Source organism: Semicossyphus pulcher, unplaced genomic scaffold, assembly GCF_022749685.1.
Source record: "Semicossyphus pulcher isolate SPU_LCO1_2020_fin unplaced genomic scaffold, fSemPul1.0.p SCAF_13, whole genome shotgun sequence".
Taxonomy (NCBI): domain Eukaryota; kingdom Metazoa; phylum Chordata; class Actinopteri; order Labriformes; family Labridae; genus Semicossyphus; species Semicossyphus pulcher.
The window spans coordinates 9,195,243-9,212,343 of record NW_027211637.1 but is presented as its reverse complement, the minus strand read 5'-3'; the positions used below and the strand labels follow the sequence as shown (position 1 = coordinate 9,212,343).

At 39.1% G+C, this 17,101-nt stretch overlaps 1 protein-coding gene across 2 annotated transcripts; it reads left to right on the top strand.

The window, feature by feature from the left end:
- The first annotated feature begins 1,945 nt into the window (after window positions 1-1,945).
- On the top strand, window positions 1,946-16,066 carry xpc (xeroderma pigmentosum, complementation group C). Of its 2 annotated transcripts, none has more exons than XM_069660997.1 (14): window positions 1,946-2,190; window positions 3,795-4,088; window positions 4,252-4,348; window positions 5,680-5,764; window positions 5,884-6,041; window positions 6,242-6,362; window positions 6,486-6,575; window positions 8,050-8,925; window positions 10,627-10,787; window positions 12,448-12,529; window positions 13,519-13,650; window positions 13,885-14,054; window positions 14,765-14,858; window positions 15,060-16,066. In XM_069660997.1, exons 1-14 carry the CDS (start codon window positions 2,079-2,081, stop codon window positions 15,390-15,392), a joined length of 2,805 nt encoding a protein of 934 aa, XP_069517098.1. In that variant the 5' UTR covers window positions 1,946-2,078; the 3' UTR covers window positions 15,393-16,066. The 2 variants fall into 2 exon arrangements, with proteins under 2 accessions (XP_069517098.1, XP_069517097.1); XM_069660996.1 differs by having other exon boundaries at window positions 1,946-2,199.
- Window positions 16,067-17,101: the final 1,035 nt, after the last annotated feature.

The following is a 17,101-nucleotide window of genomic DNA, read 5'->3' as shown; positions in this document are numbered from 1 at the left end:
CATGAATTCATTTATGCGTATGCATGCAATAGGTATGCTTATGTGTGGTGCATGCGTTACACTCACACACACTCAGGACAGACATGGTCCCCTGGTCCCATCAGGCCCCCATACTGCAGCGAGTCAGTCTGAAGCTGTCTGACTGTATCAGCTGACAGACGGCTCTCTGAAGTGAAACACACACATCTGCCACAGCGTCCCAACGTGATCGATACGGATCACATCAGAGCAGAATGAAAATGAAATTGAACTGAAATGAACCAAATTGATTTGGAGCGTGGAGGCAGAAGTCTTTGCAGGTGAATCACACAGACCCGTTGCAAAATGGAGAAAAAAGAATAAATTCAGTTATGGTCTTTTACCACCTTAATCCTTATTCATGGTCCCAGTGGGAGAAAGAGAGTATCCCAGCATGCACTGGGTAGAAGGCAGTGAAAGTCCCAGGAAATGGCTGAAACTCAGAGAGATGACTATAGCCACATTCTCATGTGTGAAGCCAGTGTCTGAAGTCCTCCTGACAGAGTTGTGAGGAAACCAAGGCAAAGAGGATGTGAATCACATTGAAGGGAGATTATATGATTGTCCAGTTCCATAAAAAAATACCAGGTTTACATACATATGCATATTTTCATGGTAAACATGGAAAATTATTGTACCATAACATTATTATATCAATTCATATAACATTAAACATTGTGCTTCTATCCTAATGTCAAGTGAAATACTACACATTCATCACAAACAAGAAATAGAGAATAGAAAACGAGACTTAAATCTGTAACACGTTTTACAGAATTGCTTGACTTCATCACAATCTTCCCAACATACTGACTCTGTGATAAAAAAAACAACCTAAAATACTATTATTAAAGTCTTCATAAATGATATTCTGCCACTTTGTTAGAGTAAACCTGTTATGGGACTGTGGCTCTGACCTTGAGCTCTGTAAAGGATTTAATTGTTGGGTTTGGGTTGCTGTATTTAAAGTTTGCAACAATACCATAATACTGCATTCTTCACATATTCAAAGCAACCTCTGACACTATGGTGTTAATATTAACCTGAAATAAACTTTGGTTAGGTAATCCATCAAAATCTAAATTTGGTCTGATATAAATCATGCCAAAGAAACACTATGTGGCAATGCAGCTGAAAGTGCTGACAGATTTTAAAAAGTCAAATTGGAGAGTGCATGTAGCCTGTTCATGAACTGGAAGAAAACTGCAAAAAAAGTGAGTTTTATTTCTGATGGTTGGTAGGAATGGAAAACGTGTGTTCAGTACTAAATCAGATAAAACATAATACAAAATCTGGTATGGCCCTTTAATGCCAGGTGACTTTAATATTGTGGATCTAGAGGCTGGAGTTGTTTTACTGTTGAACTCATTATGAATGCCTCTGGCTAAATGCTTCAAATATAAAAATAACTGACTCTATTGTTGCCAGACGGTTAAGTAGCCACCCATCAGAGTTCTGTCTTTGATAAAGTCCTGTTAATGTCATTGTGTTAATGTGTCAATTTAAAAGCTAGCTCAAGATGACACTTTTAATATCAGAAGTATGGGGGTCTGGAACATAGACAATGGTCTCCTCTGTGGCTTCTCTCGCACACTACATTAACTTATAGTAAATTCTCATATATAGCACAACACCGCCCCTCTGTGTACAAAATATGGTATTAAATCGCTCAAAAACACGCAAAAATATCTATGTAAAGTGGTCCTCCAGTTAAGACGACCACCGACGGACAGATTATGAATGCTTCTTTAAGGCGAAAAAAGTACGCAGACTTTTATAGACGCTAATGAAGAAGGTAATTTAAGCCACTTGGCAGTGCTGCAAAATTAGCGGCGCCGAAGAAGAAGGAGCGGACATGACGTCAGAGCCCTGCCTCCAAAACAACCGGAGTGCTGTCTCTTATGAAAGCTGCGGGCGAAATGTTGGATAACTGCGTTTCCCTTCTTCTCTTACAACACCATGTGGAGTGCTGAGAGATTCCTGCTTGCGAAGTTTGATCAAAACACATTTTAAAAAAGTAATTTGCATTTAGAAAGTTTGAGAAAAGACAGAAAGAAAGCATGGCAAAGAAGAAAGAGTGTGAAGTGACGGAGGCCGATACAAAGAAACTGAAGCAGGGGCTGAAGGCAAAGTGCAGCGGAGCAAAAGCAAGAGCGAAGAAGGAAGATGCAGGTATGAAAAGTCAGTTTTAGAGTTAATAAATAAATAATACGAATACATAAATGTCCACGGTTTCTGCAAAGGATGGACAAAGTTTGCATCCAAAATGTGTGGGATGGAACAACTTCACAGTAAGGAGAATCCGTGAAGGGTTCCTATGTCTTCATGTGACTCTGAGCTTGTGGCAAGGATACAGTTAATGTTTATTTAAGGAAGAATACACAGGTATCATGCTAAATGTATCCTGTGTGATTAAGGGTCAATGGCTGTAAGGTTATGAATTATCGTTGGTTTTCAGTGTAGAGTTATCACTGCATGTAAGCTACTTGTGGAACATACCTCACAAATATAACTCATGTTGGTTCAGTGATTCAAATCAATGACCGTAACATCAGTAGTAAAAGGAGTTACTCTTCCAATATCACACAGCTTCATATGACAAATATGAATATAAAACACACAGTAAAATTTTACAAAAACAGATGTGTGATCCATTTCACATTACTGTGTTGTTATTTTTCATACATTAAATTAGACAAAACAATCACTTGTGTTAAGATTATCCTTCAATATGTAATTTTGTTGGTTTTCAACTAAAGCATGAAGAATGTTGAATCAGAATCATCATCAGAATCTGAATATTTTATTAATCCCCGAGGGGGAAAATTCAGGACAACTAAAATATATCATAACAATCATATTCTACTGACGGCTGATGGAAGATATTAAATATCTGTGCAGCTATAAAGAGCAACAATTCAGTGTTTTTGGAGAGAATTAACCAAACTAAGTATGACGTGACTGTGTGCTGTTTTCTTTGTAAATGACAGGGTCTTCACTGGTTCAGAATACATATATTTCTTTGTTGTTTGACTTTTTTTCAGATAGCTATTTAAATGGCTATTTATGGCTGCTACTGTTGCCACAAAAAAGCAGCTTTAAAGGCAACCAGAGTGCAGGTGCATGTGTGGGTGATCTCGGTGGTTACTGGAGTGGATCTGCTGACCCAGAAACACATCTGTGCTCCACTTCATCAAAACACATAGGCACTTCTGTAGTGTACATTATTTACAAAACCTCAGTTGTGCTCTGTGCTGTGTTTGAACGGCAGCATTATTGATTCCAGGTTGGAATTGCTAAAACACAAAAAGACTATGATTGAGATGAGTGGTGGCCTTTTTTTGATGCATCTTTCCGACAAGTTATTCGTAAACTGTGACAATAACCCACGGAAACTTCTCAACTTCCTGTTTTGTCAAGCTGTTTTCTTTGATTTGTGTTTACTCTTGTCTTCTATAGACAAGAAACAAATAACTCTTTTTTAAGAAAACAAAACAAAACATTTTTCTTTTTCAATACCACTCTATGGCCAATTATATCTAATGCAGTGCAGAGGCAGGTTGAGGCAAGATAGTCCTTGACAGTGGTGTTTTTTGTTTAAGGGGATTATACTTCTAATAATAAGACATGGATTTACTTATGCTAACTATATCCAACTATAATTACAAATATTTTAACCGTCTTAGGTAAGGAAAGGTAAGAAGTAGAAGACTAAAAATCATTGACCATTATTAAAACACTGTAGCTTAAAATGATTACTCTGTCTGTTTCTCCAGATAATGGCATCACAGAGAAAGAGGAGACTCTCAACAGGAAGGTCAAACCCAAACCACGATCCTCCACAAAACGAGCAGCAGAGAACAACACATCTACAAGCAATGCTCCTGTCAAAAGCAGTAAATACTTCCAGTCACCTGTTAAGGAGGAGGACTCTGACTTTGAAGACTTTGATATGGTGACCTCACCACCACCTGCATTTCATAGCATGAACACCAAGATATCAGAAAAAGAAGAAGAAGAGGACGACGAGGACAGCGAGGAAGAGGAGGATGATTGGGAGGAAGTTGAAGGCAAGTGAGGGACAAGCAAAAAATAGTGTTGTGTGCGATGATAGATTTCTAACTCTTTAATTTCAAATACAAAGTTTAGAAACCCAATTAATATTGTTTTCTCAAGCATGTTGGATGATATGTAGGGAATAAAATGACTGATAATTAAGTGTGTGTTGATCAGAGCTTGCTGGGCCACTGGGTCCAGTTGAACCTCCAGAACCTGTCCTGCCCTCTCAGCCAGTGGAGATAGAGATTGAAACTCCAGAAGTCAGGAAAAGGTAAGTGAACATTTGTGCATGTGAATTTATCGAATATACAGAGGAGCTGAAAGATTACTACAAGATACTTTTAATTACTGTCGCCTTACAGCTAGAAGGTTCCCTGTTCGTATCCCGGTTCAGACATAGGGGGCCTCTCTGTGAGGAGTTTGCACGTTCTCCAGTGCATGCGTGGGTTCCCTCTGGGTACTCCAGCTTCCTCCCACAGTCCAACAACATACTCTTTAGGTTCACTGGTGACTATAACATTGCCTGTAGGTGTAAATGTAAGCATGAGGTTTTCTCTGTCTCTATGGCCCAATCCCAAATCATTTCTTATCACCTCGCCCTGTCCACTTCCCCACCATTTTCGTGTTCTTGTGGAGGTTCACCATATTAAGGGCTGTCCCAAACCACTCAGCACGAAGTGTAAGTGGACTGTTAAGCCCTTAAATAGGGAGCCTACAGAGGTGCGGTGGGGAAGGTGTCCCGTATTCAGTCTATTGATTCCCCCCTCATTAAAAGTGCCTTCCACAGCTGTGAGTGTAACTTGATTTGGAGTGATACTTGGTAGTAAAGTGGTAGTGAGTAGGGGCTGATTTGGTTTTTCGGCCTATGTCTCAGCCCTGTGATTGACTGGCAACCTGTCCAGGGTGTACCTGGCCTCTTGCCCAATGAAAGCTAGGATTTGCTCCAACAAACAGGAGACAATAGTGCAATGAACAGTGCAAAGGTTCAGAGATAGGTATGGATGAATCAAATTGTTTTGAGCTGGTGCAGGAAGTACATCCTCTGCAATCTGACATAAAGTGAATGCCTCAGTGATATTTAGTTGGGGAAATTGAAATTATATGCCCTCTTAAATATATACAGAATATGAGCACATACCAAGGACAAAGGCAAAAACTGACTTAAAAAAAAAAAATTAACAGACATCTTAAATGAAATTGTTCTTCACTCAGGAAGTATTTTAAAAGTTTTTATTTAGTTAAACTTTCAAAATACTATTTCATCACTTTCTTCCATAGAATTTCTGAAGAACATATTTCTTTTTTATTGTCAAAAGCACCTCAAGGCTCTTAGGCCTTACACTTTGTGAAACAGATTAACCACCTAGTGTTGATCTGAAGTCATGAATCATGCTACTTCAAACCCATGGACAAACTGCAACTTTTTGTAGTAGAGAGCCTTTGTCAATTCTTAAATCTGATTACATTAAAAAGTGTTTGCTATTCAGCAGCCAACAATGGGTGCAAGTTTGTATATATTTATTCTACATTTGTGTGTGAATATACGCTACTGAAAAACTGTCTGTCTGTTTTGCTTTAACAATCATACGTTTTTATCGGCAGGCAAAAGAGGAAGGCGGAGTTTGAGAATTATCTGAGGCGGATGATGAACCGATACAAGAAGGGCCAGCTGATAGACACACACAAGGTGATAATACACAGATTTAACCCAGCTGTGTGCCTTATTGCTTCTTCCTAATTCTGTGTCAAATTTGAAAGCACTATACTGAGAGCTATGTCATTATGAGTCTCTGTTTTGTCTCACAGGTCCACCTCATGTGCCTGATAGCCAGTGGAATGTTCCGCAACCGTCTGTGCAGCGAACCAGACCTGCTGGCTATCACTCTGTCGCTTCTGCCCCCTCACTACGCCATGGTCGCCAAGGAACGCATCGACCAGAACTACCTCTCTGGACTGCTCAAATGGTGTGTGCTTGTGACATATGAAATTTGACGTGCAGTGTTGCCTGAAGCTCCTTCCTGTCAGATTGTGGTATACAGTGTGATTAGATGTAAACAACTTGTCCAGAGTCATCAACCTCACCTTATCATGTATTACTAACATGGTTTTATTGAAGTATGTCTTCTTTAACCACCTTTATCTCACCCTCTCCTGTCCCTTTCAGGTTTAGAGCAACGTTCACCCTCAACCCAAGTCTTCCCTGTGAAGAGCGACCAGACCCCTGGGCTCTGCTGGGGAGGCGGCTGGCCAGCCTGTCAGCCAAAAACCACCAGGAGATGACCCATGTTGGTATTTTGGCACAAGACTGGCCCATTTAATGAAATGTAACAAAGCATTGGAGTGTTCACAAAAAGGTAGAATATATTGGATAAAAAATGATGTACCTGTATGTCCTGTGATTCCTGCAGCTGTTCCTGTTGGTCCTGAGGTCTCTGCAGCTCTTCTGTCGGTTGGTTCTTTCTTTGCAGCCGATTCCTTTCAAACCCCCACCAGCCAAGGTAATGACAATCAGTTATTTAGCCCTTACCAGATATGTATGTAATTACAGCAGCAAAACTTAGTCAAGGGATGCAGTTAAGTGTATGGAGTTATCAGTATGAAGGCAAACAATTAAAGGTCTTAAAAAACGTATTATTACCTGATAAACATGGCTTTCTTACTCTCGTATTGATAGCGTAGCTCTGGCATAGAAAGTTGTTAAACACTGCTGTACACAAAGCTGTATCTATTATTGATGTCTGGTTAACAGATTTCCCCTTGTAACAGAGGGAACTTTAAAGCTCAGATAAATAGGAAAGCTTCGGTACCAAAAAGATAATTAAAGTGTAATGCATAAATTGAGTCGCTTAATCTCAAGTAAAAAATCAAAGCAATAATTGTTATTAAAAAAGACAATTAAAAATTAAGTCCAGTAATCCCTTCTGCAGTTGACAATGTAGAATGTCTAAACTTAAAACTTTAAATTTCTTTTAGGGGGTAGATGGTAGCTCAGTCTGTAGGGACTTGGCTTGCATGTCCATGTGCAGCCCCTCACTCTGACATCTCTCAATTAACACATGTCCATAGGGTCCTGTTGTGCATCAGCATATTTCTTTGGGTTGAAATGTTTGTCCTAACAGAGTGAAAAAATTTAATTTTACCTCAGGGATTAATGGAGTATGATTTCTTCTTCTTAATTAGGGATAGGGATATTTTGTGCACACATAGTGTAACCCTACTACAGTCCCTCGCAGAGGGAGTTCAGTGATTAATGACTTAATGGATTTAAACTATTATTTATGTTTTATTTGATGGGGACTGATACAACATAGACAAACTGAGAACAGCCATCCAATGCAAGTATCCTAGTGTTTATAGCGTCTGCTAGTTTGCAACACCGTCCCTAGAAGGGCTTTTAGGAAGAAAACATTAAATATAATAATATATATAAAATATACATACTAATGTTGCAAATTAAATCACAGATGGCTGTTTTGTTTAAGTTTGCATTTATATGATGTCTCAACAATGTGATGCATTCATTTACTATCCATGATTTTTTGCCATTTCATCCTTTTATTCGATACTTAAAGCTGATAGTTCTCAGATCCCATGCTTACTAGTGTTGAGCATTGCAACCATAATATTCTGCTTTTTTACAGCTGACTCGATATGTCACTACTTTCTTTTTAATGAAACTGTAATTCATATTCTTTAAGATAAACTGAGGTACTTAACAATCTTACCACTTATCCTGTGGTACCCCTGTTGTTAGAGTTGATGATTAAAGCTCTTGAGATGTCATGTCTCTTTAACTTTTGCATAGTTTGGTTTCTAAGAATCAAAGCTTATTATTATTATTATTTTACAAAATATAAACATAGTCTTGCCTCTGCAAATGTGTGTTCATCAGACACTGACTACGCAATGAGCTAGTTTTTTAGTTTTTTTAATCTTATGATCTTATACAGATAATCTAATCTCCTTCTCCAGGGCAAAGGTGCTAAAACAACTGCAGGCAAGAGCACAAAGAACACGGGCCAGGAAACATCAATGTCTAGCCCCCCTGAGCCAAAGGTCTCTCCTGGCACCAAAAGACCAGCAGGAGGGGGGAAGACCAAAGGAGACAGAGGAGGAAAGAAAGCAAAGAGGAAAGACATAAAGGAGGAGCATGGGGGAGAAGGGGAGAAGGGTATAACGTCAGGAGGGCAAAGACCCAAAAACTCAAAACGTCGTAGCATCGCCTCAAAAGTCAGCTACAAGGAGGAGAGCAACAGTGAAGAAGAACATGAAGAGGGGCTTAGTGATGAGGAGTTTCAGGCGGCCAGTGAAGAGAACAGTGAGGATTCAGAGAGTGAGACTAAATCTACAAATAGGAAGAAGGGGAAAGAAAAGAGCAGAGCCAAAGAGACCAACAGCAAGAAAGCTGCAGCTCTGAAGAAAATGAGTGATAGAAGGAAAATACAGGTAAAGGAGGAGGACCAGGAGTGGGAGGAACAGGAAGAGGACAATGAAGAAGGAGAAGAAACGACTACTACTGCGACAAAGCGAAGAGGTGGGAAGAAGAAGGAGGGGCCTGGAGCAGACGAGTGGTTGGAGGTTTATCTGGAAAAAACGTCCTCCTGGGTTTGCGTGGATGTGGAGCACGGCGTCGCAATGCCTCAACTCTGCTCCCAGAATGCAACAGCACCTGTGACTTACATTGTGTCAGTGGATGGGGACGGATTTTTGAAGGACCTGGGAAGAAAGTACGACCCTACCTGGATGACATCAACTAGGAAGAGGCGAGTTGATGAAGAATGGTGGGAGGAAACGCTCGAGCCGTTCCTCGGACCCGAGGACGAGAGGGACAGAAAGGAGGAGAAGGAGGTGAGACAGGCAGACATGCAGGTATCAGACAGACAGGTTGACTGGACACGCAAGACGGATAAAAAATATATTCTGAAAACATTTAGCTTTTAACATATTTGAACTAATCCAAAAGCTTAAACATGCAAAAACTTATATTCTTGAGATGGTCCGTTTGACATTTCATACTTTTATATACCATTATATTGCTGAATATTGCATTAATATATTTCAATTTAGTATTATGTTGAGTGTCTTCCTTCTTATATTGCAAATTCCCTCTCTCCCAGAATGAAACATTGAAAATACCATGCGGAAAAGAAAGTCTTGACTAGAAGTCGTTAATCGCTAACCGCTGGCTCCATGCCCGGCATGTTCACTGTTGCCCCCAGAGGCTATATCAAGGTCAGACTATAGCCGATGGGATCCGAGATTGATGTTATTTTGACCAAAAGTCCTGCCTGCCAAAAAGACTATTATTAAAAAGCTGGAGAAATTACAACTTGTTCCGACCCCAAATCCAAACACAGTAAAAATGTATTTTGATATGGTACAATAGAATAGAATAGAACATCATTGTCATTGCACAAATGTACAATGAAATTTAATTGCATCGCCTCTCAGTGGTAAAAGGTTAAAACAAAACATGAAACACAGGATAAAGTTAAAAAGAACACCACATTTTTGCCCAGAACAACAGTAATAAATAAATAAATAAATAGTGATAAAAAGTCAGTGAACTGCATTTAGTCATGATAAATTTCACTCTTCTTCACTCTTCTTAACAGAGTTCAGTTCCTTGATGGCAAATGGGTAAAGCGCCTTCCAGATGGCAACAGAGTGAATAGATGGTGTCCTGGGTGAGATGAGTCTTTGGTTATACATGAGGCACAACGTAGATGTCGTGATCTGTATAACACTTGGAGAGAGAGCAACTGTGTTCCTGTGCTGATTTTATAACTCTCTGAAGTGCTGTCCTCTCAGCCTCAGTGCAGCTAGAAAACCACACCAGGATGCCATAAGAGAGGACGCTTTCAACAGAACAATGTTACAATGTTACAGTGTCATTGATCTATGCATTCATACCCGGTAGCTATGATCAATTTGGGGTTCGGTGTCTTGCCCAAGGACACTTCTACCTGTGACTGTAGCAGTCAGGGTTCAGACCCCCAACCCCCTATGGCGAGTTTTTTGCTAGTATGATAAAGTTTCCCTGTTTATGACTAAAAACTTTCCCCTGAACAACAAATGACAAAAAATAAACCTTTTAATTATAGCTGGGTGGTTTTTATTGGAGTTTTCAGGCAACATAATAAAAATTATCTCCAAAAATCACTGAGAATATTGAATACTTGTTGTATTCATAACATGGAGTACTGGACAGTTGATTCCTGGCCTGCTGTATTATCTCATACATGTGTAGACAAATAAGCCCAACTCCTAAATGCCTGATCTTTTGCAAGTCTAATTAATTATTTATGTAAAAAGAGATCATAGAAAGTGGGTCTCACATCAGGTATTTCAAAGTTACCCCGAGTATAATGAAAATATTTCAATCTTCTCCAACTGAAAGTGGAAATTTGAACTGAAATTGTTTGCATTTGAAGTAAACTACATTAATGAAGTTAAAGAGCTTCTTATTTTTCTTCTGGTTTAACCATTTTTTATGCTTTCTGATCCCTCCCATCTTCTTTCTGTGTTCTCCTCATGTCGTCCACCCAGCTCCAGAACAAGCTGCTGAACAAACCCCTGCCCGTGTCAGTAGGGGAATACAAAAACCACCCCCTGTACGCATTAAAGAGACACATGCTGAAATATGAAGCCATCTACCCGTCGACAGCTACTGTACTGGGATACTGCAGGGGAGAGCCGGTCTACTCCAGGTCGGTAGTAAAACATCACACTTTAATTTGTTTGAAATACATTCTTCTCTAGATGCATTGCAGGGTGACATGTTTTCTAGAATCTGTGATCATGATTTGTAACAGACTATGAAAGGGAAAGTGTCACATCCCTTATCTCTAGTAAAGTCTGTTGCTATGTCCCGGATCACAGGCCAGATCCTCCATTGTCTGCAAGTTAGTCAATTCGGTCCCCTTTTCAAAGAAATGCAGCCTTATTTTGTCCCAATGTGGAGGACACAACAGATGCCTTGTATGGTTGGGATATTTTACTTTACCTTTTTTATGTACTAGGGATTTACACAAAAAGTCATCTATCACTTTAACAGGAATAAACTACTTTTTTTTGTAAAAAAAATAAAGAAAATTTTTATGAGACATGAGAATCACATCGTTTACACGACACTTTTACCTTTAATCTGATTGAAGGCCAAATTCAACAAAAAACAAAGAAGTCTACGATTGGCTCCCTTTGTAATAGTTGTAACTCTTGATTTTCCTTGCTTACAGTCGTTTTCCTTTTTAGACTGTTTGCCTTCATCCGAGCGTCGAATTAGTTTATTTTCTTTGGATTTTTCACTTATTTTTGAAGTTGTATCTGTAGTCATCGATCTTCTCTTTGTTTAGCCAGAGTTGGTTACTATCTACTCGCAACACTTGCAGAGACCGGAAAAGCAGCTGCTTTACACATGTGTGTTTGTTGCGTTAGCTCCGCCTACCCTCTTTGGCAGACCAACCACTGGCGGATGTCACTAACTGGGCGCCGCTTGTGATTTTTTCCACGAATGTCGCCACGACACCCAGTCCGTAATTCTGGAAATGCAAAGGCTTTCATCAGTGGGCCATAGGCTCAATCACCATTGTGTTACCTCACTGGGCGATAGATAGAGACTTAACAGACATTTATTTAAATGAAAATCTTCTAGATTATTACTTTAAATATATTTCTGAAAGTACTGAGAAGCAGCACCTGAATGCAGCATGAGTTTTGGTCACTGGGAGGATAGACAGTCTCTTTGTAAGAGAGGCCAGGTGTGTAGGATCTGCTGAAAGAGAACTCACCTTGCATTCCAAATGGTTCACTTATCATTTTTACTACATTACAATATTCTGTTATAATAGTTGTGCATGGACTTTGATCCTGTCATTCATCTGTCACAGACTGTAGCACAGAAATTTATTTATTTATTTTTTGCAAAATAATGTTATAGAAAATAAAATGTTAGTTGCCTTGGAGATACAAGTTGATTTGATGCATGTGCTACATCAGAGGATTGTACGTCCCAACAGCCAAAAGAGCATGCCGACTTGAATGCTACAGATATGACCAGATGTAGCAGAACATCCTGGTATTTTTTTTTTTTATGTATTGAGGCAGCCTATTTTTTTTTTCTTTAATACTAATTAGTATCCGATATGAGGTTTAGAAAACAGTAAGTCACTGTTAACTTACATGTATAAATCAACTGTGGCTTCGCACATCATTGTCCACCTGGTGGTGCTATTTGATTGCTTAAACTTTTATTTGCTTATGGGGTTTGTAATGACCTGTAAAACAATAATTCTGAAGGCAAATTGGAATTTCAGTATGATTAATAAAACTTTTTTTTTTGTTCTTATGTGTCAATTGCATTCCCTTTAGGGATTGTGTGCAAACACTCCATTCCAAAGACACATGGCTGAAAGAAGCTCGGACTGTCAGGCTAGGAGAGGAGCCATACAAGGTGAGAGGAAATAATTCTCTCAGATCTGTTTCTTGTTTGTTTCTCTTCTTTTTTCCTCTTTCATACATCGATTCTCATCTTGTTTATGTCTTTGACTGTGTTTTTGTTCCTCTCAGACCGTGGCCTCTAGTCAAATGAGTCATGACTGATGTTTTTAAAAAAGAGGAACAACTTCAGGAACGGTTGTCCTCAAAATGAAAGCTTGATAATGGTCTATTAATTTAAATGTAAATCGACACTTGATTGATGTTTACACATGGTTATACTTAACCACCTCTCTGTTATGATAGATTAAAGTGGATCAGGCCCGATGTATAAATCCTGTGAAATGACATGTAATGCTTTGGACTTCAGAGTTCACGGTTCAATTCACGATATAGCGTATTCGTCTGTTTCAAGAGGAAACACTTTTTTTTCTGAAGAGTAGCCCCACATTTTTCATTTACCTTTTAAAGAAGGAAACTTATGAGCTTTATCTAGCTTTGCGGTTTGACAGCCACCTACCGTAAAATTAAAAAGCTACATTTGTTTTTCGTAACTTGAGGATTAAATTTTGATATTATGTGTTGATGTCAGTTGTTGAAAGATGTTTTTATCATGACAGTGATGAAAGTTTGTTGCAGATTTATTAAATAGTTTGGGGAGCAATGATGAAATTAAATCACAGTTTATTTTTATTGGATTTGATGATAGGGATATGGTTGCTCAACCAGAACATTAACCGAGTTAGTCAGCTTTTAATGAAGACAATGCTAGTGTGAACACATACAAAAGTGCTGTGCAAGAAAAAACACACTGACAGAGACATGGTTTTGTGCTCTTTTTTTTTAAGTGCGGACTAATCTGTCAGTAGTGACTCAGTAAGGCATATTGGCTATTCAGCCTTTACTAGGATTAAAACTCAACAAGTGTTTAGTTGTTATGATCTGAATAGAATTACATAAGGGGAGGACAACATATATACTCAGGCTACTTTGTCTCTCTCTCAGATGGTGAGGGGCTTCTCTAATCGATCCCGTAAGGCCAGGATGATGTCTGAGCTGAAGGAAGAGAATGACCTGTCTCTGTTTGGAGAATGGCAGACTGAAGAATACCAGCCACCTATCGCTGTGGACGGGAAGGTAACCTTCTTTGTATAAGGATAACTGTGGGGAAATGGGGTCAATGTATCAGCAAATATTAGGATACTGCAGAGAATTTCATAAACAAACAATAGTTTCAGAAGAAAAATTCAAATGTTTGCTTAGAAATGAAGAAATCAGGCAAAACAAATTACAGCTGCATATCAAAAGTGACCAAAACTCAACGTTTTAAAACAGTATTGTTGCCATGTTCTTTATGTCTGTTCTTTTCAGGTCCCACGTAACGACTACGGTAACGTCTACCTGTTTAAGCCCTGTATGTTGCCGGTGGGCTGTGTTCATGTCAGGCTGGCCAACCTGCACCGCGTGGCCAGGAAGCTGGACATGGACGCCGCCCCAGCGGTCACAGGTTTCGACTTCCATGGAGGATACTCACACGCTGTGTAAGACGACACTGAGAAACCTCCCACTGACACAGAATCACTTAAACCAAAAGAAGGAGGAAATTTGATAAGTACATTAAATGTAGTGCTGCTCCAGTCTCAGGAGTAGTCACTGTAAATTAATCATACATCAAGTCTGTTTTTATCGAATACAGAATGCTGTCTTCATCAATATTTCATATTAAACATCACAACATCATGAGTGTTGCTATTATGTGTAAAAAGAAAATGGCCTTTATGACTTTTTGTACATTCTCTTATATGCTTAACGGTGTACTTATATCTGCCTCAACAATCCCATACCTGCTCGGTCGTCAAGTTTATCGTTGATTATGGCTTTTATTGCTGTTGTATTTTTTTTATATCAAAGCAAGATATCCTGCTATCTAAACATTGCTTTTTTGATCTCAATGAGCAACTTTTATGTCGTTAGTTTTGATTCACACATTTAGTAAAATAACTACAGCTAGAGCTGTACATTCTGTTGAGTTCCCACTTTTTAAAATGCAAATTTGTTCTCTAATGTAAAACTGCTCCTTTGCAAGCATTTGTGTGAGGCTAAGATTTAAAATGTCAAAACCCTTAAAGTCTGCACAAAGGTAGCTCTACCTACATGGGATCAATGGTTTTCTTTTATAGTGACAGTTAAAAAAAAGCTATTGTTATGACAGCATGCTGAATGTAGGGAAAATGTTCTTTGTGTGTTTCAGGACCGACGGTTACATTGTGTGTGAGGAGCACGAGGAAGTTCTTCGAGCAGCCTGGGCAGAAGAACAAGAGCTTCAGAAACAGAAGGAGAAAGAGGTGTGTGTGTGTGTGTGTGTGTTCTGTTTTTAGGTTATATTTAAACTCATAATTACTTTCTAACTTTTTCTGACCATGCAAAACACATTTTGGACCTTTACTGAGAACTATCTGGTTTTCAAGTTAAAGCAAAACTTTTCATTTATAAACCTGTTTTGTACCAAAGCACCATGTCACCATTTCATATCTCACATTTTCCAGAAGAGAGAAAAGAGGGCAACATCCAACTGGACTCTGCTGGTGAAGGGTCTTCTGATCAGAGAAAGGCTCAAGCAGCGCTATGGCAAGAAGAACCAGGGACTGGTGAGCCTTACTCAGGGAGAGGAGGCCGGTGGCCTTTCGTCTGATGAGGAGGCTGTGGAGGGTGGAAGTCCGGGGGCCAAAACTGCATCTGAAACTCTGGCCATGTCTTGGCCCCAGAACAGACAAGCAGAGGAGGATGGAGGGAGCATCAGCGGACTGAAGAAGAAGATGACGACAAAACGAGAAAAGAGAGGACAAGAGAAACATATGTTCCCCTTTGAGAAAGTATGATGTTGGAAATGCAAAACTACTCTCAAGTTCAGTTAAATCATCGTTGATTTCACAGAGAAGCACTCCGCTGACTGCTCCTGACATTTTCTTTGGAAAATGTTGACATACCTTGAGGGCAGGAAAAAGGCCTTAGGTTGAACGAATTTTCGGCTCGATTGGAACATTAGGGTATAACACTACAAACAAGATCAGGAGACAAAGAGAGGTGGAAGATGAAAGAGAAGAATGATTTGTAGTGAACTGATCTGCTGCTACAAACAATACAGGCTAATGAACATGTTTAATTTAGCTTGAGGTTGCTGAATTTGAATGAAAAACTGCCAACTTAAATGTTATTGTTACCACAGCAGTAACATTGAACATTTATCAAACTGCAGTTAAGGAGTTGTTAAATGACGTCTTTTCCTACGTGCTCTTTCTCAAAAACACTATACTTCTCCTTTTTTTCTCTGTCCTTGTTTGGCTGCGACACCACTGGAGGCTCACGTGTTTCTGCTGTATTGTGTGTCACATTCAGCCTTTCCATCTCACACTCATCTCTTTCACACTTTCCTGATTGTTTCATACCTTGTGTCTGTATGTGTTCGCCAGCCAGATTATGGCTGTATTTAAAATAGTAAACAGTTTTTTGTATTGGAAGTATTTCTGTATGAAACATTCAAATACCAGTAAAAAGCAAAACAACAAAAATGATAACTGTTGTCTCCTTTTTAACATGATTTCCATTATTACTATATGTCTATACGTGTTTCCTTATATTAAATTTAGGGTACATCTTTTAAAATGTGCTTTCATCCAAAAATGATTCAATCTAGATGCCATTTTCTGATTTTCCAGATCAGCAAACACTCCGTACAAAGAATACAATTTTAACCATGGATGTAATTGTATTGTTTTCACTTTTCCTTCCTCATTTAACCATGGAGGGACTTTTTGACTTGTGCTGGTCTGACAGGCATGCAGAAAGAAATTACCCAGGAGTCCAGTGGTCTTAACAGGACTCAAGGACAAAGCTATACAAATAATACTAGTTTTGCATCTAGCACCTCGAGGTTGGCAGTAAAATGGGTTTGTTTATGTGTGCTGGTACATCAAAAGGTTTGTTTTACCTTTGATAAACTGAATTATTGCGACATGAATACAAATTGATTTTTGAAGAGCAATTGTCACTAGTTTCACAGGCATTCAACTGGCTACAACTTTCTGAACTATTTTGAATGACATTTTACGTAAACCAAACATCAGTTGCATTAGATGCTGATGTATCTTCTTTGTAAGCAATCCAAGAGCATTTACCAATGCATTAACCCCAGGGGCACAACCCTCTGCTTCTCTCATGCACTGCTGAGAGCCTGAGCAGAGTGTAATGCATTGTTTGAAAAGCCAAGGATCCAATATCTTCAGAGCTAAAGCTCTTTGAGTGCAATGTTTCCATCCAGTTACAGCCCAACCTGTGCGACCTACAGGAACAGAAAGTAAAAGCAGGGGGTTGCCATAAGAAATTTACACTAACCAGCATGACAGGTTATGTTACAGTGTATGAAGCTTAACTAGTTGTGCAGAGCTGTAAAAAGAAAATCTCTGACTACAGGAGGACTAGAGCCTTTGTAGCCACTAAATTTGTGTATTAACGGGATTTGGGTGTCATTTAAGATAAAAGTGACAAAATGTTGCAACATTCATACAATGATGAAAGATAGATGGAAGAG